The sequence below is a fragment of the Neolamprologus multifasciatus genome, chromosome 6 (genome assembly GCF_963576455.1).
Source record: "Neolamprologus multifasciatus chromosome 6, fNeoMul1.2, whole genome shotgun sequence".
Classification (NCBI taxonomy): domain Eukaryota; kingdom Metazoa; phylum Chordata; class Actinopteri; order Cichliformes; family Cichlidae; genus Neolamprologus; species Neolamprologus multifasciatus.
In genome coordinates, this window is record NC_140444.1 from 14,487,551 (window position 1) to 14,511,006 (window position 23,456).

At 40.8% G+C, this 23,456-nt stretch overlaps 1 protein-coding gene across 1 annotated transcript in view; it reads left to right on the forward strand.

The window, feature by feature from the left end:
* ube2o (ubiquitin-conjugating enzyme E2O) overlaps positions 1–23,456 on the forward strand; it is a 51,765-nt gene that overhangs the window by 11,848 nt on the left and 16,461 nt on the right. The window contains exons 2-9 of the mRNA XM_085163822.1: positions 15,893–15,952; positions 16,284–16,394; positions 18,491–18,588; positions 18,713–18,776; positions 19,515–19,658; positions 20,161–20,270; positions 20,426–20,576; positions 20,851–20,908. Of these exons, the coding sequence (XP_085019948.1) occupies positions 15,893–15,952; positions 16,284–16,394; positions 18,491–18,588; positions 18,713–18,776; positions 19,515–19,658; positions 20,161–20,270; positions 20,426–20,576; positions 20,851–20,908 (796 nt within the window). The remainder of the gene's footprint in view (positions 1–15,892; positions 15,953–16,283; positions 16,395–18,490; positions 18,589–18,712; positions 18,777–19,514; positions 19,659–20,160; positions 20,271–20,425; positions 20,577–20,850; positions 20,909–23,456) is intronic.

A 23,456-nucleotide genomic window follows, 5' to 3' on the forward strand; every position in this document is an offset into this window, starting at 1 on the left:
ATAAACACACGAGCAGCGAGTGCAGCTCATGCTGTACTGAGTGTGTGATAGTTTATTGATTTGACAGCATTTGATGGTGCTCTAGACAGCACATGACTACGATGCTGCTAAATGTGCGGTGACTTTGCTTTGTTGTCTTATCCATCAGAACAATCATGAAAACCCAGACAGACATGGAGGATGTCTAGGTAGGTTGTGATGAAGCTGCTCAGCAGGTAAAGGAAGGATATGTCTGATGTTTTTCTTTTTCACCTTTTAGACCTCCTCCTCGGGGGTCATGGCTTTTAGAGTGCAACCAGTTTGTTGTTAAAGTGTGAAATGGACGGGACAAGCTGTGAATCTGCTGTGCTCTCTGAAGACTTCAGGTCTCATGGATCATCTTGTTCTGTTATCCTCCTTCCATTTAAGCTACATCCAAGTTGTTACAGACTGTATGAGAGTTTGGGCAATTTAGTGTTTTTTTTTTTGTTTGTTTTTTTATAAATCAACCTTTTAAAATGTGGGTAAACACTGGTGCTGTGTTAATTTACAGAGTTTGGCTAATAGTGGCACCAGCAGCCATCTGTTCCTGCTGGTTAAAGTCCATGTTGCCTGTTGGGAATTTGGTTACACATTGCTCTGGTGCAGTGCCAGTTTATTCTGACACAGCCTACATTAAACTTCATTTTCACTGAGATATTGTCAGACCGAGCTGGTTTAACTAGATGGCCAGCAGGTATTCAGACCTGCCCACGACCAGGACAGGGAGTAAAATCAGACTAGCTCACTAGTCTAAAGTCATGAAACAGTCAAACCTGAGTAGAGTCTAATGGATGAGGTTAAACACTGTCTGTACTAATATGGTGTAAATCAAAGAACCGTTTAAGCCGTTGGTTACATTCGGTTTTAACTGAAGTCTGATCTCAGATTAGTTTGAGAAGTGGGGCTAACGTTTGCCTTCTCTGCTGCTTGGTTAACAGATGCATAGAACACCAACTGATGTGTAATGTATGAGGTCACGGTTTTCTTACTGTAACCCGGGAGATGAATTTTGTTTCCTGTCTGCCGTGTCTACAGTGAGCAGACATGCTTGCACAAGAGACAAGCGCAGACAGGAACCTTAATCCCTGCATTAATTCCACTATTGTCAGCACCGCGTTCAAACTTGAAAGTGAAACATGCGTGTTCCTCATCACGACTTGTCAGACTTGTCGTTCAAGCTTTTACAGAAAAGTGACTAAAGTGTTAATTTAGACATTAAATCATCAGTTCTGATGATTTTAAAGGATAAAAGGTGCCTGTTGTGTCTGAGAGTTTGTTTTTTTTCTCGAGCGTGTCTTTATCTCCATCCCACCCTTCTTCATTTCTCTCGCTCCCCTGCGTTCTCCTCATCTCCCCCACCTCCCACCACCTCCCTCATCTTCTCCACCTTCTCATTAACAGCAGCTGCATTCACAGCTTTTTCATTCTGAATAAAATCAGCTGTTGTGGGATGTGATTTTCATATAATCTGGTGTTTACATGCTCTGACGCAGTTAAATGGACAGAATAACGTCATGTTCACTGCAGCGCTTGTTATTGTGACTCAGTTCTTTCATTTTTTAAGGTAGAGCTAATGTGCTTTTCTCTAATTTCAGCCTCACTTGTATGGTTATTCATATTGATACGAAGTAGTTTAATTATTAGTGCGTGTTCAACTATGTGTTAAAAGCTCAGACTTTTTAAATTCTTTTATTTTTTTATATGTATGATGTCAAGAGTGGATGTCCTCATACCCACCAAACATTCTTTTTCATGAGGGGCAGCCGATCAGTGATGTGAGGGCTGATTAGTGAGACTGACTGTAAAGGCAGAGAAGCTAAAAGGGTTTGTTCTAAAAGGCTCAAAATAAGACAAATGAAGAGTATTTTGATTTGTGAATCATGCAAAGCTACTCATACTGAGTCCAAGAAACCCCATGGAGCTGGAAATATACATCAGAGGTCCACTTCAAGAGTTTGTAATAAAATCAGAATAATTTTAGTCTAGTTTTTATACTACCAGACTATTTTCTTTACATTTTTTATATGTTTTGGACCTGTTCACTCTTTATTATTTTTGTTTAAATTTTGTATCGATATTTCTTTTCCTTCATACAGCCGTAGCCAGCGTCCTGACAGAGACGTGTTAGACTGTTGATGTAATGTGGTGCTGACTGGATGGGATAATGGAACACACACACGCACACACACAAACAAGAATAGCTGCACTCTGAGGTGACTTGCCTTGCTTAAGGAGCCAGCCTCCTTTCCTCCTCCTCCTCTCTCTCTCTCTCCCTCCTTCATCTTCCCATCCTCCCTGTTTTCCTCTGCAGTGTTGGTCCTGCCCAGTGGGGAGACAGTCTACTTTCTCCTGCTCGCTCTTCCCCTTTGTATTTCCATTTTACTATCTGCTGTTTTTGCTGCACTCTTGTCTATTTCTGGCTCCTGCTTTTTCTGGTTTCCTCACTCTCTGTCTCTCTCCTGGGACTTGTCTCGATCTCCCACTTGTTGGGCTGGCTGCTTTCTCGTCGGTACCACGTTCACAGCTCATCCTCATTTTCTCCCCGTCACACCCTGTCTCCAGCTCCTTGCGCCCTCCTCCCCTTCGGCATCTTCTCTCCTGACGTTTTTTTTTCTTTCTCTTTTTCCCCACATCCATTTCTTTGTCTTAATGATTGACACTCGAGTATCCTCCACCACCTTCTTCCTGTCTCCATCTCCTATTCTCCTCCTTTTTGTGACTGCATTTTCTTCTTTTTCTTTTTGCTACTCATTTCCCTGCTGATATACAGTACAGTGCTCTGTCTTGCGGCTCTTAGTGCTCCTTGTTGTTTATATTTCTTGTTTCATCTCTCAAATTACACAGCAAGGAGATTGCTCTATAATAGATACTGTGCTATTAGTCCTTCTGTCGATCCCCTGTGGTCTTCATCGGTAAAAGGATTTGTGCCTTCTCTGTTTTTAATAGAGCCGTGAACCCTTCCTGTGTGTCCAAATCAATAGGCTCAGCTAGGCTGTCCTGCAGCAGCAAGAAGGGTTATCAGGGTGTGAGGATTTATTGGTGATGCAGTTTATTGCCTTATAAACAAAACTGCAAAGACTAATCATTGATCTGTGTTTTGGTTTTTTTGCTTCATTACTTTTAAATAAACTCAGGATTACTGTATTTACTTTATTTTAAGATCACCATCCTTGCAGAATCGGTGTCTGATGTGAGAACCTCATTGTGCAGCATCAGACAGCCAATCACAAAGCTGTGATAGCAGTTCTTCAGACTAGTGTGAGAGCGAGAGGCTTTAATGTGCACAAACCAACCCACACGAGCTCAAAGGGTCTCCTAACGGTAGTGTAATTAGTGCTGAATTAGTAGCAGCCTGTGTAGTGTTTAGCAGTTAGTTGGTGTGTATCACAGTTATTATTAGAATTATTTTCATAGCCCCTTTACATACGCCAGCTGTTAAGTTAATGTCTGCAGTGCTGTTTTAACTTTTAACACATTCGCAAAGTTATTATAAGCCTCATTCACGCACAATCGCATGCATTCATACAAGCCTAAGATTCACATACCCACACTCTGATGGATGCATCAGGGGCAACTCGGGGTTCAGCATCTTACCCAAGGATACTTTGACATGGGGATTGAACTATCAACCTTTTGATTAGTAGACAACGTGGTGGAGCAGGACATTAGCTAATGCTATGTCTGCGGCTACTTCATTAGGAGGACATCACAAAATATTTACATAAATGTAAAATGAGTGGAAATTTATCATAATGTTTTTTCTGAGTCCTATGAGATTTTAATCAGTGGCGTTGATGAAAATGAAACCAGTGATCCCACGCTAACTCACCGTGTCATTATGTTTACATGCTTAATAGAGAATTGGCAAACTGTGTCAAAGATTAAGGTACTTTGTCTTTGCTGAAAGATAAAAACAAATTGAATTTGGTGACTGTTATAACAGAACAGAATGAAACTGGCTTTTAAAAAGACACAAAAATGGTAGGAAAACTGTGTCAGTGTAACCCAATGGTTACAGTCACAAAACCGTAGTGTATACAAACATTGGCTTGTTGTTATGGCAACAGGTTTGATGATCAGTAAATCATTGGGATTACAATAATCTCTAAGTCATTGGGAACCAAAGTTGTAATTGAAGGTGAAAACTGATTAAATGCGCAGCCCTAATTATGAACATAAACCATCAGGCTCTGAAAAGATGCTACAAACAACATCTAAAATGTTTTATATGACCCCGTTTCCTTTGAGGCGGTTTCAGTCGATCCAGAGGCTGTTTACATTAACTCAACACAGACACGTTTCAGTTTTATCCACAATCAGCTTCAGCAGACCCACAGTGCAGAGTCTGACATTGTTCCATTCTACTGTGAAGTCTTAATTAATTACTAATTAATTAATGAATTATATAAACTAACGATCAGATTTTGGAAGTGGACAAATGCTGTTTGTGCACTGTTAAATGCAACAAGTGAGCAAAGACTGCAGCACTAGGGCTGGGTATCGTCACTGATTTCTAGAATCGATTCAATTCCGATTCACAGGGTCCCGAATCGATTCGATCCACGATTCGATTTAATTCGATTCGATTCGATTTAATTCGATTCGATTCACTTTGATTTGAATCTGGGAAATTTTGACAGTCAGAAATATTATAATTCAGATCAGTACATTTACATATTTTTGTATCTATAAAAAGGAAGCTGACACACCAAGACTTTATCAAAGGTGTGAGCATCACAGCAGAGGCCTTTGTGTCAAAGTAGCTGAGGATAAAACACAGAAAAACATGAAGGTGATTTTCCTGTTCTGGGATTTTATAAAAATTTTCTGCAGTAGATCAAAAACGAAAGAAAACCATTAATCAACACATGAACATTACCTCTAAAGTTACAGCGGTTTTATTAGAGACAAGGCTGAGCGTTTTGCATTTTGCATAATTTTAAAAAGTTTAAATTTGTTCGGTATTGAACGGCAGAAATTAGGTTTTATTTTCGGAAGTATATAAAACGAAAAAAAAAACCGTCGGCCGACAGCGCTATAAACAACGGTAGACTTGTGCGTAACAAGCAAGCGAATAATGCAGAAAACAGTACAGAGAGAGAGCGCGCAAGAGAGCGAGCATGCGAGAGAGAGCTGTGCATCGTGGTCGAAGCAAAACAATAAAAGTCAGAGTGAATTCATGACGTTGTTTATGTGAAGCCTAGTTTGGATCTTATTTTGCTGCTAGTTCGGTCAATATTGTTTGGAGAGAGATAAAACTGACAGCTTTAGAATCAGCGCATAAAGGGCGTGAACACAAAGCGCGGACCGCCGACAGATCAGAATCAGCGCGCTGTCGGCTTTCAGCCCCGACTGTGAGAAAGGCGACATCTCACTGATTCTGATCCGCGGTTGCGCTGTGTGTTTAAGTCTTTGTGCAGAATCCATGTTCCTGCTCTCATTTACTGTCTTAGCTGTTTGGTGGTTGTTGAAATTTTGTGAGATTTCACCAGAGATTCTGGCATTTCGGGCAAAATAAATTTATATTAAAAAATCGATTCAGGATTTTAATGAATCGATTTTACGTTATCCAAGCCAGAATCGATTTTAATCGATAAATCGATTATAAAAACCCACCCCTATGCAGCACCACTCAAAGACTGACTGCGATGAGTCAGCTCAACATCATGAAACTGCTCACAACACAGCTTGTGTTTTTATGCATTTAATTTTTGATTGAATTGTAAAACTTTTGATATATGAGCTAATTTAGCTTTTGATTCAGCTACTGCATGGGGCGAAGCTCTGCCCGTGCATGTAGGTCTGTTATTATCAGGGCGACCTGTTTAGCAAAGTCATTTAAGTATTTTTGAGTCACAAATAAATAAAACTTTCAATACATTTTTTTAATTAGCTTGCACATGTAGTTTACATCGTCCTGAGGGACCTACTGTACATTTACATCTGAGTGTACTGGCTTTACCTCATTGCTTAGCGAGTGGTTCCTCCTCTACAACCTGTAACAACCTTTTTTTTTTTTTCCCCCTTCCCCTCAGTGTGACAGCTTTAGCTGAAAGCAAACCATTGCAGTTTTGGTGCTGTAAACGTCAGCTTCTTTCTCCTCCTTAACAGTCCTCACTATCAGTGCTGTGGAGCTGTGCTTAGCTTCCAGACACCGATTATGTCTAAAGGACATTTTTAGTTTTATGGTTTCTCGATTTGGAAAAGGAAGTGAATATAGTTGTGTTGGAAACCTACAAATCTTTACACCCTTTCAGCAAACTGATTAGCTGGAATCAAGTAGCAGCAAAATGTTTTTAAAAGTTACAAAAAGTCCTACAATATCACTCACTTTCTTCTTTTTGTTTCTATAAATAAAAGTGAAGTTAACCCTTGTACCTCCAGCTGTGCATGATGAGCTTATCAGCCATTGCTAATCATCGCTGGCATTCGCAACACAAAGTGATGCAAATTTTTTTTCTTCCCAAGTTGAAACGTTTTTAACTTGCATGGATGTGGATTTGATCAGTTCACCTCTTTAGTTCACGTCATGTTTGATGTGAACGAGCTTAGTCTTTCTCAATGGTCATCCCAACCTTTATGTGAGGTTTTGGTGTATCTGGTTTGTTTGATACTTGGATGTCTACATAATTGAGAAAAGTTAATACCTCTTCTGGACTTCTGAAATCTTGCTGCTCACAAATAGTCCAGCATGCAGTGAGGTAATAATTCCATTGAGATTCCACATAGGGATTTTGATTACGAGTCATAATATTTTAATCATCCGAAGCAGAACTACTGTGCCCACAGTCCTAAATTGAAACCACATCTGTGATTGGTGGAAGTCTCTGTTACCATGGAAATGTTTAAACCTGTGAAGACAGGTAGCTTAATAAACGGTAAACTTCAGAAATGGCGAGAGTGGTGGTTGCTGTAGAGCATGAAGCACTGTGCTATATTGATAACCAGGATAAAATATATACAAAACAATTATTCAGCAACGGGATGATTATTAGGCTCAAATTCAAGAAGTTCGTCCAGAGTGAGTGAGTGTCTGCGTATGTCTAGAATTGCAATGCATTCTGGGATGAGCAGTTTTTTTTCCACAGTCTTGTACCTTGTACCTATCTAGCTCAGAACAAGCAGGAACTATTAAATATGAACCTATAGTAGCTCTGCAACAGATTACCTGAATTGTAGAACTTGGCTTACTCAGTTACTGAGTAACACACTGCTTTTAAACCAGTTTCAGCCAACTCTTTGTGCACTGACAAATCATTGAAGTCATTCACATAAAAACAACTCGGCAGCCACCCAGAGCGCAGTTCTCACAGGATCCACGTAACCCAGAAGGCCTCACTTGCTGTTTTACAGTTTGTTTGTCTCTTCTTTCAAAACTGCAAATTATTTTTTCGATTTTTCTCCCAAACGCCACTGAGCTGAAGCATAGTTTGCCTGTGGCTGAAGGCGGAGGTGCAGGATGTAGCTGTGCTACGTCGCACCTTCATTATCACAGATTTTTAGCAGCATCTGTGGGTGGAATTTCACCTTCTGGCTTCATATTCAGTGAAGTTAGCCGTGTGTGGAGAGAAATGTTACCTGTTACTACTGAATCCGCCCGTGTTTGTGGCTCGGGTGTCTTGTTTGTATGGACAACAGAGTGAAGGAGAAGTGAGCCCGGTATAGAAAGCTGTCTGTCAGAGAGCAGGCGTGGCCCCCAAGCTGCAGTTCTCTGCAGCATCCATCTTCCTCTCCATCTTTGTGCCGCACCTGAATAATGACTCGTGCAAATCAGGCTGGAAAATCAAAGCCTCCATCGATTCTTGTTATCAATCTGGCCACTTCTACCCTAAAAGCATGGATGAAGAGACAACCAAGGTTGATGCTCTTCTTTTTCCGAGGCAAGTGCCACACACAAACATTGTTTTTTCCTTTTTGTTGTCGGAGTCTGTGCCCACCACCTCATCATACCGCCTCCCTCCTCCTCATCTCTATATGAGCCATAGCAACAGTCAGCTGCTTTGTTGTGACCCATCAGTGTAGCAGGGTAATCAGCTGTGTGTGTGCATGTTTGTGTTACCGGTAATGTCAAGAGATGTGCGATTCACTCAGCGTGTCAAAGTCCAGTTTTAATTAGTGCGCATGTGTGTGAACCTGAGGCTTTGGAAGAAATGCATAAATCACCACAGCAGCAGTGGTGCAGAGACACAGCTTTGATTTCAAGGTGCCTCGAGGAGTTGTGTGCATCATGTGAGTAACGAGGAGGAACCTTCCTCCTTCATCTGCTTTCAGATTCAGATTTCACAAAGTCACGGCGCTGCCTCATTTTAATTTGACCTCCAAACAAACCTTAAAGCTGTCAAACTCTTTCTGCTCCTTAAGGAGATATCATTGCTTCACTGCTAATGTGGAGGATTTCTTTAAGGTTTTTTTTTTGTTTGTTTTGTTTTTTTTGTGCTGAATTAATGCTCACCAGATTGCTCTGCAGAAAAATCAGATGTGAGAGTAAATTCACAAACCTGAGCAAATTGTGCCTAAAACTTAAAGTTGGCTTTTCTTTTTTGCGAACATCAGTATTTCTGCAAGGGTCACGTTTTTCTATCAACATTCAAGTTTAATAATGTTGTTTTTTCAGCTACTGTGCACTGGAATAATCTTAATTCTGCATCATTAGTTTAGTAGCTGTGACCTGTCATTAGTACTTGGCTTCTGACTTATAAGGTCAAGTTTATTTATATAGCACATTTCAAACAGCCGATGCTGCACAAAGTGCTTAACAATATAAAAATGGCATTAAAAAGCAACAATGTAAAACAATAATAGGACAATAAAATAATTAAAACAATAACTAAACTAATTCAAATAAGACCAGAATGCTTGGGTCATAGTGTGTTAAAAGCCAGGGCATAAAAATGTGTCTAGACCAAAATACAATGAATTGCAGTAACTAATCTGCAAGTAAGGAAAAGGTGAATAACACGTTCAAAGACGTTAGCCGGGAGGTATGGCTTTATCTTGGCTAGCTGTCTTAACTGAAAGAAGCAGGACTGAACTACTGCACTCACCTGCTTATTCAATTTAAAAGAACCATCAATGTAGACACCGAGGTTTTTTACATGTGTTTTACAATAGGAGGAAATGGGGCCCAGAGTGCTGTCGATGTGATTAAAGTTGCCAAAAATGACAACTTCAGTTTTATTTTCATTTAGCTTTACTATTTATCACACAGATACATAACACACAAACTCCTCTGATTCCACTGATTTCAGTTTCTGCTGCTAGTCTGAGCAGTGACGTCCTGACCTTTCCTGCGGGACACTGATGCGATCCCAAGCTCTCTGAGAGACAAAGTCCTTCCATTGTGTTTTGGCTCTGTCCCCAGATCCCCTCCAGGACACACCCAAAGCACCTCATCTACTGGCCCCAGTAGCTGTGTTGTTAGGGGTTGCTTGGTCTATGTAGGGTTTTCCAAGGAAAGGTAAGGGGCTAGGCCAGGTATGGCTCAAATAACTGTGAAGACAAAATCTAGATACTTGGAGCGGGGTATACCAGGCTGTCCAGTGTTTACTGTATATGATTCTCCTCGTCTTTTCTCTTTCTCTGTGCTCGCTGTTTTCCCCTTCCCCTACCTCCTTTTAAGTCTTTCTCTTTCTTACACACATGGTAAAAGAGAGTAAGTAATACAAAGTTTAACCAAGACACTGCTGGATGAAACAAGAGCACTTAAAATCAGCCAAAAAAAGGTGTAATATGTTTTTTTTTAATCTCCCTTTAGTTCCTCAGTTACTGCCTAAATCACTCATTTAGGCATTAAGAGACGTAGATGGTAAGATGGTGAACATTTGTATTTTAGACATCAGTACAACTCGTGCATTTTAAATAAAAAAAGGAACTCGAACGTTTAGGTTTCTAATGTTTCATGTGTGTTGATGCTGAACACAAACATACAGTTAAATCAAGGGTAAGACAAAACTGGGTGCATGTAGCTCATTGGTGGTTAAAGCAGCTTCTACCAGAGCTGTAAGCCCAGGCGATCCTCTCTGCTGAGAGATAACGGTATCAGGAGGGGAAAATGTTTTTGCTTTATCACTTTTGTAACGCATTGATCGATGGAATGGCGGCGCCGTCCCTCCTCCTCAACTTCACCTCTTCCTGGAGAGTCGTCGCTCCCACCGCGGGGGCATGCAGCTCCCTAGCAGAATCAAGGAACAGAGTGTAAATGACATAATCCAGTTACAAGGTGTACGGTGGATTAGAAATTACAGTTACACATGTTAAGTGGATTATACTTTCATACCAACAGGACACTTTTAACAGGTGCCTGACCAGCACGTTCGCACTCGGTGGTTATGTTTCTGCACCTGTGCTTTAAACGCAGCGTTTCTGACTACAGCAGCGCACTGCAGCACAAAGCACTGAAAGAATATTAATGAAGAAGAGCTGCATTTGTGGGTCTGTCCAAAAAAAGCTCTTCTCTTGGCTAAAAGCTTCAGATAAGTAGGGAGACAAGTTGGGGTGTGTGTGTGTGTGTGTGTGTACATGCTCTAATCCTGAACTGCAGAGAAATGAGGAGATGACAAGCTGATGTTTAATTGAGTACAAGGGAACATGGCGACCCATCGATTATATCCCCTCCACACAGTCACACACACACACACTCAGTGGCTCCTCTCCCAGAAACCAGAAGAGTTGGGTTACAGTGTAAGATAAAGCTGAAGAGCTGCTGTGTGTGTGTGTGTGCTCGTGCTTGCAGGCGCTTTTCATACTGTCCTCAACAGGATGTTTGGGCATCTTTACTCATACAAACTGCAGCCATACAGTCTTCACTGTTATCTCCAGCACCTTCTTGTTGTTGTGCTCATTTCTAGTCCAACTCTTTGCAGTAAAATGAAAAATGTATTTCCAAACATTGAAGAGTTGTGTGCTGATTGTCCTGATGCAGAGTTTAGCCCTGTTTCTGAATCTCTGCTGTGCAGGTATAAAATGACCCAGAAGGTCCACACTTATCAGAAACGTTTAACATTATTGAAATGCTTGAATTTTCCTTTAGGTCAAGAGAGATGCATAATACTAAATAATAATGTAGTTGAGCTCGTTGTCCTCACACGTATAGTAAATTTAGACGCTGGGAAAGCCTGCTACCATTTAGTTCCTCGTTTAACTAATTATTGTTTTAATTGGCTGAAATTATCTTTCAGCCAATTAAAACATGCTGCTATGCTTTACTGTGGAATATATTACTTTTTCCCCCCAAAGTGGTGTGTTTAGTATTTCTTGATATTTATTTTATTTGGGCTGCACAGTGGTCCTGTGGGGTCCTGGGTTCTAGTCAGCCGGCTGTATTCCCTGTGTTCTCCCTGTAGATGTGTGGGTTCTCTCCAGGTACTCGAGCTTCCTCCCAGAGTCCAAAGGCAGGAGTGATGTTTTGTTAATTAGTGACTCTGGCTGCAGGTGTGAGTGGCGTTCTCTCTGTGTTAGCCCAACAGTGGCGATCTGTCCAGGGTCTGGCCTCGCTATGACCCTGAAGTGGATAAGCAGTTAACAAACTAAATGGATGGATTGTGTTGATTAGTATTCTGATTAGTCAGCTCATCAGCTGATTGTTTCAGCTCTAATAATAGCAGTGTTACCTGCTTACCTACACATGAGTCTGATGTAAGTATATATTCCTGTTTTTCTCCATCCCCACTAGAGCAGGGCGATGTGACCAAAAATATTTATCACGATATACATTTGAAAATTTGCGATAACGATATAATTGACACTAGACAAAATGCTTTACAACTCAACTTTATTAGTGCAAACAAAAAAAACCATCAATGTATTTTCACTAAAACAAGCAGCTTTTTTATGTGCATTAAAGTTATATAAAAATTTAACAGTGCAAATGCAAATTCCTTGCTGACAGTTTAACCAAAAGGCATTTCCAGTGGAAATTGACCGACATATCCTCAGCATAACCATGTATAATATCCACAAAACTTAAAAAGAGGTTATACACACACAACACGGTAATATTATGTTGAAGCACAGTACATATCACTCCGCGAGGCTCCTGCCTACGATAGCCGTAATGCTCCACCAATCCATCAAGCCGTGCGGGTTCGTAGCTTAGCAAAGTCATACTAAAACATTTAACAGATTTTCGAGCGCGGCGTACCACATAAAATCGTTTCGAGGTCAGTAAACACAACCAGAATTCATACATAAGGCACACGGGATTATAAGGGGCACTGTCGATTTTCAGAAAAATCAAAGGATTGATTTTAAGTGTGCAGTGTTTTCCAAAAAACACGGTAATAACGACGGCCCGCTAGCATGCGCTACCAAAAATAGTGCTTTGTTGTGTATCTGACGGATGAAAGCCAAACCAGTTCCACACCACTGTAGTTGCAGCATTTTTACAAACCAATTCTGGTTCATCCTTTCAGTTAATGATCCACTTTCGCTCTTCTCATTCTGCATCGCCGCCAGGTGCATATGTAAACAAAGGCACTGCGCATGCGCATTTTACCCATATTCTATCGCGATATTTCATTTTCTTATCGTTGCTCAACATTACACTGTTATTACCGTGAACTGTATGATATAGCCCAGCCCTAATCCCCACCTCCCGTTCTGTACTAAATATGCAGTCTGGCTTGTTTTTATTCGATTTCTACTCTCTCCTCTACCTCAATCTGCGTCTGTCAAAACACCAGAGTTAACTCTGGTGTTTTGCCTGGTGGTTCGCTGCCACTTCTCTTCCTGCCATCAAAGCCATCTTTTCGATTCGCCTATAGTGAAAATAGGCCCCCCCACAGGTCGCCTTTTTACAGCAGGGGTTTGCACCTGCTGCATAGGAATGTTAAACTCTGTTGCGAGGGTGGTGGTATTTAGTGCTGGTGTTTCTTCATTTCATTCAGTCACTTTTCTCCCTTGTATGTTTTTGGACACAAGGTTTAGTTGTCTAGGAACAGAGGAGGTGGTTGTATTGAAATTAGTTGCTCATCCTGTCCACGCCTATCATTATCCAGGGTAACTCCTGCCTTTCATTAAGGCTGTAAAATTAATAAATGAGGCTACAAGATGGCAGCGATTAAACTGAGGACCTAACAAATACAAAGTGAATTGCTTTAAGCCTGAAATTCACTTTTTTTATTTTCACGTAGCTCATCGTTTTTGTTTAGAGCTTCTTCATTCAGGTGAACGACTTCATGAAAGTCCGATTTTTATCACAGCAGTGTACCGTTCAGAGTTCACCTCTCATAACGCACGGTTAACATTTACATGAGTTGTACTACTTGTGTGTCTCTGTGAATTGTGTGTCATCTTTAGAGTTTAAAAGAAGGCAAATAGGCTTTTTTAGGTTTATTTGAAGATGTTTCACCTCTCAAGATGCTTCTTTGGGTCTAGAACTGATGGAAAGTCCCAGGTAATGAACCCCCGGTGGGGGCTGTGTTATCCTTGTTCCTTGTTCCTTTCAAGGGTGGTTCAGTGTATCTCTTCCTAAAGGAGAGAATGAAAGAAGCACTCAAACACCTTCTTTTCATATTTAGAGAATCTGCAGAGCTACTTCTGGGTCACTTCCCCCATTTAGAGTCCTGTGTCTTCAGCAACGGTCCACGTCTTACAGTCTCACGTTGGTGCACTTTTATGTTTCTGCCCTGACTGGACTCTTAACACCTAATGTAGCAATCTGAGGAGTTAAAACCTCCCTCTTGCACATTTTGGTGATTTTGGACCCTGACGGTTTTCCCCCCCTCAGCTGTAAAAGTCTGATGGGGTATTGTTTCAACCCTGCCGGGCACGCAAGCAACATGATCACATTCACAAGTTTGTGAATGTGACACCTCGACTCTACTAAAAATCTCAAATAACTTTGAGTCTCAGTGACCTTGACCTCAAGGTTAGAAGTCAAAGGTCAGGTTTTCTAAAAATCTTGTGAATGTGAAAACTTCAGAACACAGTCACGTAGCATTTTGAAATTCATGCTGTAGGTGTCTCTACTAGGAGGCTAAAGGGTACTACTGGTCACCGCCAGTATTTTTGTAGATGAATTTTTGGCAACAGCAGGTGGTGTTTTTGTCCTCTCAGGTGTAGTGTGTGGTGTTTATGCACAAACTGGTGACATGAAAAACACCTGCCTTCGTGGGATTCAAAGTTTTTTGTTTTTTTTAATTTTTGCTTTTTCTTGCATACAGTTTGTTCCATTTAAAGGCATCAACAGCCCAACAACAACTGAGCTAGCTAGCATTATACCATTTAGTCAAGCATAACTACTGGCACTATGGAGGTAACAAAAATACTTCTAATTGTGATTATTCTACTTTTAATGATTAAAAGTAGAATAAACTTAATATTTAAGTACAGTAAAGCATTTTACCGTATCTGTCAAATAAGAAATTAAAGGAGTTTCCCAAGTTTGGGATAAATGAATCGTATCTTAAAGGAAGCGGTATACATATGAAAAGCACAAATATGGCCTTGAACTAAACTAGCTGTTCACTGGTGTTTCATCTGTTTCATGTATGAACCCATGAAGTCCTGCATGCTGTGGTTTAAAGGTGAAGGAAATGCACAGCAAGGATGTGAGCCGGAGTTGTTTTTGGTGTTTGTTTGTTTTTGGGGGGTTTTAAAGGAGAAACCAAGATATCCATATAAGTGAAATAAAATCCACAGTAAAGGGCAGGGTCTATTCCTTTATCAAGGAGAAAAACTGCAATGTACAGTTGAAATTAAGACATCTCAGGGGTTAAATACGCAGCAAAACTTCTTTACATGGGCAGAAAGTGCAGTCTTCAGTAGTCCAGGCCACTTCAGCTCATGTTGCCCATGATGTCAAATTAATTTGACATCCTTTATGTAGTTTGTGTACATGATCTAGTTATATTTGGAGATCAGGCCAGCAGTTAATGGATTTTTAAAAACGTTTTAAAACGTATCCTCGCTAAAGAAAAACCCATGTGTGAACAGAGAAGGTGTATATCTATCATGGAAACTGAATTTGGACGCAGGCTGTAAAGCAGTCTGATAACGGGGAGCTCACACTCCTGGTAGAACATGAGGAGCGCATTTTATACCGTTTACCTGCTGATCGTTTTTTAATGTTGTTCTCTAAGCATTAATTATAAACCATCTGTGTGTTGCCATCCAAAAAGCATTGAAACTCTCTATAGCTGCTGCTCAGTCATTGTTCATTACAGCATGTTTTTGTTTTGTTTTTTAATTAATTTACTGCAGGCCCGTTTTCAGTCTGGATTCCTGCGCACAGGCATGGCGTGACACAGCAGAATTCAGTTCACAGGAACAATGTTTCCCTCTGAGAGTTGATCCGATGCCAAGTTTAGTCCAACAGCTTTTGTTTTCTGCCCTCTCCGATCGCTGCAAGCTGTGACTTTGTCCGCCCCTCAGACTGTCCACAAACCATTTCAGTTTTACTGGATCTGTATTCTTTTATTTCAGTGTTTTGATTAGTAATTGAAAGTGAAACTGTGTTTGCTGACTCGTCCGGTGCTGAATAAACACTCCTGCTGGCCGGCTCAGTGAAATGCGTCTCTTTGTTTGGACAGCAGAGTCGTTTATCTGCTCTCAGAGGGCGTTGCAGCTCTGCCGAGTGGTCGTGTGGGTGAGGACGGGATGCCCGTGTGACAAATTGCATAAGTAGCGCTCTTATGGTCCAAGTGCGAATAGATTTCATTGCTGGTTAATTTCCAGCTCTGTGTCCAGGCTCCATTAGAGTTATTGATGTGCAGCGTTCTCCTCTGCTGTAAGGGTTATTATAAGAAGATGATGATCCAATTTCAGTGTCACACACTCAGCAGCTTCTGTGAGCATTGAGATGTCTTAACCATGAAGTCACTCAGCTGCGTTAGCCACCATTTTCTCAAACCGTTTGCTCTTTCTCTTGCAGTTAAAACTTGAGGATCGATCGATCGTCATCAGAGACTTCGTGCGAAGAAACAACTCTAATGTGAGTGCGGCCCTCCGCCTGTTTGGAACTCTTTCACCTTCTCTCTGTCTGCGCCGCTCTCTCGTTTTCCCTCCGACAGTCACGTCACTGTTCATCACTCTGTTTCATTTGCTGCATCAGGCATGACCTGAATATTACTGCAGGTCTGCTCGTGTAGAGGACTGAAAGGAGACTCTTGCCTCGTGTAACACGCAGTCTGAATACAAATGAAACATTAAGCGCTGAGGTTTTCTTTTGGTTGAAATTCACAGTGCGAGGTTTTGTGCACGCATAAAACTCCTAAAAGGTCTGAGGTGCTAACAGGCTGATGTGCGTCTCTGTTGTGTTTCAGGATAACCAGTGTGGCTCCGTGACCAACATGAACATCGAGTGTGCAGTGAAATTAGTAGGAACCAACTGCGTTCTGTATCCAGTCAACAGCAAAGACCTGCAGCACATCTGGGTAAGAAGATGAGCCGAAAGACCAAATTTACTAAGATTCAGTTCAGCGTGAGAGCCTCTGCTCTGCTTTGCTTTAAGCTAAATTAGTTTCTCTGCTTTGCTTTGCTTTTAACGTTTGTGGATGTTTGACGTGAGGAGAATTAAACTTAAGCACTCAGTGACACGTCCTTGCCTTAAACAGTCCTATATAAATAATCTATACTTTACTCAAGTTAACTGCTTTTCTTACTGCAAGCAAAGGCTTCTAATAACAGGGAAGGTGGTCCTGGTCAGAACAACTTTCCTAAATTGACCTCTAGAGACTCTGTAGCTTCATATGGGGACATTGCATTTTGGCTTTTCTGCACTTTATACTTACCTCTGCTGTGTTAGGCTCTTAAGCAAGCCTATTGTCCCCATATGAGAACAAACTAAAAATAATTACTTTCAGAAACGATACTTGCCAGGTTTGACTAATCCCAGTTAGCTGGGAGAAATTAAAAAGAGCAAGAGCTCGAGTCTCAGGAGGTAGAAATCGGACTGAATTTATTTACAACAGTGAAAGTGGAAATGCTGAGACCAGTGAAATAAAAGTCCTGTTTGAGACCTCTCGCGTGATGTTTACACACCTTAGAATTATGTAACACATAAAGATATAAAGCATGCACGACTACCTTAAATGTGTTTTACATCAGCCGCATTTGAGGAGTAAGGAAAAAGCTCTTTTTCACACTAACCGGTATGTGTGTGCAATTTTTATTATTATTATTATTATTAAAAGCATTTTATGCACCTACAAATTTTTTTATAATAAAAATGCAGGAAGTGTGTTTAGTTTTAGTCTTCAGTCAGATTCATCCACACATCTGACCTGATGGAAACAGTGGTGCAAAAGTTTGACATTTGACCTTCTTAGAGTGGAGTATCTCTACAGTATCTCTGCTGTTCTAAACATCTTACATTTAAGCATCTTCCTAATACGACCTGTAACGTATTAATAAGAAAACACACACACATGAATAGAAACCGCATTAAAACGAAACATTTTTAAACAGGCAGACAGGAGCAAACCAGCTCTGGAAACAAACTGATGTTAAACTGAATGGAAAACGTAAAGCTGGAACTCACAGTGTGAATCTGGCTCATAGCTGCTAACTAGCCTTTGCTCTCACACACAGATGCTTTCACAGCACTGCATGGGTTTAGTCTTTATTTCCTTTTCTGAGATCAAATGCGGTGCACAGCACTCGTGTAGCTGTTTTACCGACTGTTGGATTCGTCTACAAACCTTACAGCTGATTTCAGTAACATAATCACTGCTGTCCTGTCAGCTGCACCTCACAGGGACAGCAGAGAGTCACTCACTTCCCACAACAAGTGCTAACGAGGCGATCTTCTTAAAAAGGTCACTGTCCGCGCACGTTTATTGTGCACATTGCAGAAATTTAAGCACTGAAGTGCAGAAATAAATTCGAATACTTTGACATTTAAATCAGATTCTGTTACCTCAAACTGTGCCTTTAAGGGGGTGACCATACATTTAACTCTGATTGGTCCAAATATACAGTGTTTAACAAGTTTATAAGACCACTAACCAGCCCCAGCTGCCCAGAGGTTTTCATTGATTTAAAATAATGTTTTTCTTGTTTTTATGAGTAATTGTTGAGTACATTAAACCCTATCTTAAGGAAATTTAAAGGGATTGAAAGCACATTTTAAAAGTGATTTTTCCTTTATTGAAAGGCCAGAACGTCTTTGGTGGAAGACAAATGTTTTTATGTGCAGGAAAACCCAGATGAATATCAACAAATGTGAATGGAAACTACTCTAAAGATCATTTCTGGCATCAGTCATTAAGAGGATTAAATGCACCTTTGTTACGTTTGAGTAAACGATGGACACAAAATGATGTAATTGGATGTTGTTATCCAAAGTTGTCCTCATATTGTTGGATTTTAGATACATTTACTATATTCAGTTTCTCTTAAGCAGTCAGGTTACACCGAGCAGCAGAATGTAGAGTGAATTTTCATTCAGAGTCGAGAAGAAAAAGCCCTTCATAAGTTAATTCTCTGACACAGTGTGAAGCTGATGTGCTCCTGCTGTTGTTGCTTTCAGTCTTTCATGTACGGCGACTACATCGCCTACGACTTCTGGCTGGGGAAAGTGTACGACCTGACCAATCACATCATCCTCAAGCTGTCCAATGGAGCCAGGTAAAGCGTGCGTACGTGCGTGTGCAGACAGTGTGTACTGTGACCATGTGACAGTCTGTTGGATCGCGTGAACGTACGTCGATCGGTGCCACATCCAGTGAATGTCTCGTCTCGCTCCCTCCAGGTGCTCCATGAGCGTGGAAGACGGTGCCAAGCTTTATGATGTCTGTCCACACGTCAGTGATTCGGTACGTAGCCACCAGCTCTGATCTGTCACTTCAGGTACATTCACTTTGTTCGTGTGTTCTCCCGGCTGCTGCTGCAGAGGTCATAGCCCCCACAGAGGCTGAAATTTAAGTGACAGCTGTCTGTTCAACATTTTTTTTTGTGTTTGTGTGTGAAATTGTTAAAATTAAGTTTGAACATGCTCTGATAATGCTGTCCCTCTCCACTCGTGCTGCTCCCGTCTTTGTATTTTATTTCTTCTGGTGCTCACTGTTATTTGAGGATCAGTCCTCAGCTTCAGGTGTCCAGAAGCCTGTACTATGGAGCAGGACTTTAGGCTTAGTAGATAACTTCAGATTTAATCCCGGGCTTACTCTGACACGAAGGTGCCGCAGGTCCAAACTGCTCTGTGGAGGGTTATGTTTGAGATAAAAGAAGCACACATAAAAGCAGCACATACTAATGCTGGCATTTCCAGGAAAGATGATGAGGATGAGACGGTCTGCACTTTCAGAGGCCCAAAGTTTTAGTCTTTCCCTGATGAGCATCATTATGAAGCATAGATCATTCATCCCATTGCTGACTTTTTTTCTTTCCTCACGGTTTTGTGCAGCTTCAAGAAAAACAAATTAAAAATGTACTTGGCATTGTATGTTTAATAAAAGTTACACTGATGAAGTTTCATACATGTACTTGTATCTTTGTTATGTTGTGCTCTCACTTCTTGGTTTTGTGATGTTCTTGTTGTTTTTGGGATCCAGGGTCTGTTCTTTGACGAGGCGTACGGCTTTTACCCGGGACAGGTCCTGATTGGTCCCGCCAAAGTTTTCTCCAATGTCCAGTGGCTGTCAGGGGTCAAACCTGTACTCAGCAGGAAGTGCAAGTTTAGGGTGGTGGTAGAAGAGGTACGCAATCTTTTCTTTTATGCAGCAGCCACATTATGTGAGATGGAAAGCAACCCGTTTAGGGTTCGCTGGTTATTATAAGAGTTTGTTATGCCTTGAAACTTTTCTTGAATAATAAGCGACTGAATTTAAATTAAAATCTTTGGATGAACATTTTGAATTCTTCCCTTCTGTATAAAATAAGAAAATGCTCGTTGATTTTAATCACACAAACAGCTGTTGGACCACCGGGGACCCTTTCTAAAAAATGGGAAGAAACAGTAAAACCATTAAGTGAATTATTTATCTTAATTTAAGCCTTTTGGGGATTTTTTTCGTAATTAAAATGTTTATTTACTTTTACATCGAAAGCTAGCGATCACTCGAGAGATGAATTCAGGCAGATGGAACAATATTCTTTTAATTAACACGTTCAGTTGTTTTTAATGAATTGGAGTTTATGTGTAAATGTACTTCTTCATGAATGTAAACACTCACTTGGATGTCATCTTGCTTCCTTCAGGTGAAGGTGGTGGAGCTGAAAGTGACGTGGATCACCAAGAGCTACTCGCCCAAAGGTTCTGACAGCGTTTATCCGCCTGCCTCCACCATCACACAGGAAAACCTCTGCAGGTCAGTGCAGTGACTCATCCACACGTGCCCACTTCAGCTACGTCTGCCTCCGTACACAAGCTGCTCTTGTTACCGTTGCTTATTGGGTGCAGTTTGCATCGTGTATTGATATCGTTGAGATTTTAAGTTAAAGTCATTCTCCCGTTTGGATTTAGGGTGAGGCGTCTGGGCTACTACGACCACACCCAGAGGCAGCTGGGAGAGAGGGCCCTCTACGTATTCCCGGCCAAAGGTGATGCCACACGCATCACCTGTGATGGACCTGAGGGTGCCCCTGTTTTGCCTGAAGACCCCGTTGCCAGAAAGGTGTGGATAAACTTGCACTGGTCTTTTCATGTGTTCTTAATTGGTTGTTTCCTTCTGTAAAGAGCTATTTTTCCCCAGAGGAGCACATTAGCACCTTAAACCAGCTGCTTTACACAAGAGCAGGGAAGATCTCTGATGCTGGTGTATTTTCAGAGTGTTGCTCTCGAATGTTTGTTAACACTCAGTGTTAGAAGGACTGATAGCACCTGAAAACACTCTTTGATCATCTTCAAGCTTTTGCTCTATCTCACTGCTTGTGTGTGTGTGTGCGCAGTTGAAAAGGATGTTCAAGAAGGATTCTGGGAAGAAGACAGAGAACGCCGAATTACAAGGTGCCAAAACATCCAGAAGATCATAAAACACACACCCAGTAATGCAGCATGTATCAAAAAAGATCAGATTTCAAGAGGCTGTATTTTTACTATATATATATATATATATATATATATATATATATATATATATATATATATATATATATATATATATATATATATATATATATATATATATTAGGGGTGCAACGATACTCGTATCGATATCGAACCGTTCGATACAGTGCTTTCGGTTCGGTACGCATATGTATCGAACAATACAACATTTTTAATTTATTTTATCAACTTTCCTTCTGACGATGCTGTCTGTGTTGAGCGCTCAGTGGATCTGCGCTCGACAGTGCAGCCTAGGCGGAGTAGTCGAACACAGATTCACTGAGCGCAGGGCAAGCTAGCGAGACAGAAGCTAGGCTAGTTGCAACATGGCAAATTGAACCTCCCCCACCCTCATTCAGATCTGGCGTTTGGAACTATTTTGGTTTTCATGTGACGTATGACCCTGAAGGTAAGCGTGTCATGGACAAAAGTAAAACAGTATGTTGGATGTGCCAGCAATGCTCAATTGGTGGGAACTAGTGTGTTAGCGCAGTTAGCTCGTTAATGTGTTGACGTCTTCCAGCCCCACTCATGAGGCGATCCGCGGTAGCTCGTTAACGGAGATTTGCCGTGTTGTGACGTTAACGTCATTTCAGATTAACGCTGACAGCACTAGTGGGAACACAACCAATATGACTGCACATTTACTCTGACATCATCCTAGTGCAAAGACAAGTGGAAGCAGACAAAAACAAGCAGGCATGCTACAAACTTTACCCGAGTCATTTAGACAGCCGTTAGCACATGATTCTCCTTATGGGGACCTGATATGTTTAATATGCTGCTGAGAATATAGCCCAGAAGAAGCGTATAGTATAGCTTTTATTTTGGAAAGAGACATTTCTCCATAATAAACTCTCTTTTCCAAAGATGAGTGATTCCTCAATCAGATACAGGGCTCGCAAAATCGCTAGCCCCACGTCCAGTCGGGCTACCAAAATCTATCTCTGCCCTGCCCGTCGGCCTATCGTAGGAAGGAAAAATATATGTCAATGCTTTTGCATTCTTTCGGAAATGTAGCTGGGTAATTATGTCATTGGCATCGGCCACTGTCAATATGTGACATACTGAAATCGCGTTTGAATTTGCGCTTGTTTTTTGCTTTCACTTTGCAATCGCGTGAACTGTGTATAGAGAGCGACAGTACTGATTGGTGAGTGATGATAATTTGCGCACCAATTCCTCTGACATCGTCTTATCAATCGTTAGCTTACTATGCAAACATGGCAAGTGAAATCTCCCGCAGCTTAAACATGTGAGAGGTTGATCGCGCAGAGAATCGCTGAGCGTTATGTTAGTGCGTGTGTAAAAGCAGCAGGATATATATTTTAGTTCTGCTGAGCCAAATAAGACAGGTCAGGGTGAAGAAGTGACAAAACGGAAAAGTTATGACAAATCAGACTATAAGGCAAAAAGAAAGTGCAGCTTTATGGTTTCATGGACAAAAGAATTTCTGTGGCTGCAATATGACGAGCTAAATAACCAGGGCTGCACATAAGTGGTCCGCAGGTGCGCATTCGCTGTCAAAATAAAAACCCGCACAAGATAAGAAGTTGCAACGTGTGTTTGCGTACATAAGATTTTCAGGAGGAGGACAGACATTTGTTTAGAACTCTTAAAGATGTCGAAGAAGCTCCTTTAAGCAATTACTGTGATGTTCCTCCACCTCCAAAGAAATGTCAGAAGGAGTCCGAACCACAAAAGAAGCGTATTCTCGGAAAAGTGGTTGCAGGAGGTGAGCTGGCTTCAAACAAATGATGAACGCACAGAGATGTGGTGCAGAATGTGCCGTGAAAATTTAATAAATGACAAATTAATAAAAAGGCATGAACATTTTTTTTGTATCGAAAAAATATCGAACCGTGACACCAAAGTATCGAACCGAACCGAACCGTGAATTTTGTGTATCGTTGCACCCCTAATATATATATATATATATATATATATATATATATATATATATATATATATATATATATATATATATAAAATTAATTAAAAGTGCTCAGTACTGAGGGAGAAGACTAATTGGAAATTTTGCTGAAGCAGGCCAGACTTGAGCTGAGAAGCACATTTGTCGGTAATAGACTGACAGCGTATCAGGTAAAAACAGCAGGAGAGAACAGATCTGGGAGGAGAGTGATATTCAGAGAACTTTAAGAGGTGGAATGATTCAGTCCCTTTTAATTTAAAAAAAACATTTTTTAAGGAGAATATTCTTGAGTCTATAATCTCCCCACCTCCTTATATTGTTTATTTCCAGTGGCTCTTACATACAATTCTAGCGTATATAAATAACCAGGTTTTGTACTATAGAGCCTCACCTGGTTATACAGAACCATAACTTCTTTGTTGTTAATTAAATTCCTTCTCAAATAGAATTTTGATGATTTTTCCTTTTGACTGGATGAATGTAAATCCTTTTTTTTTTTTTTTTTTTTTTTAACTT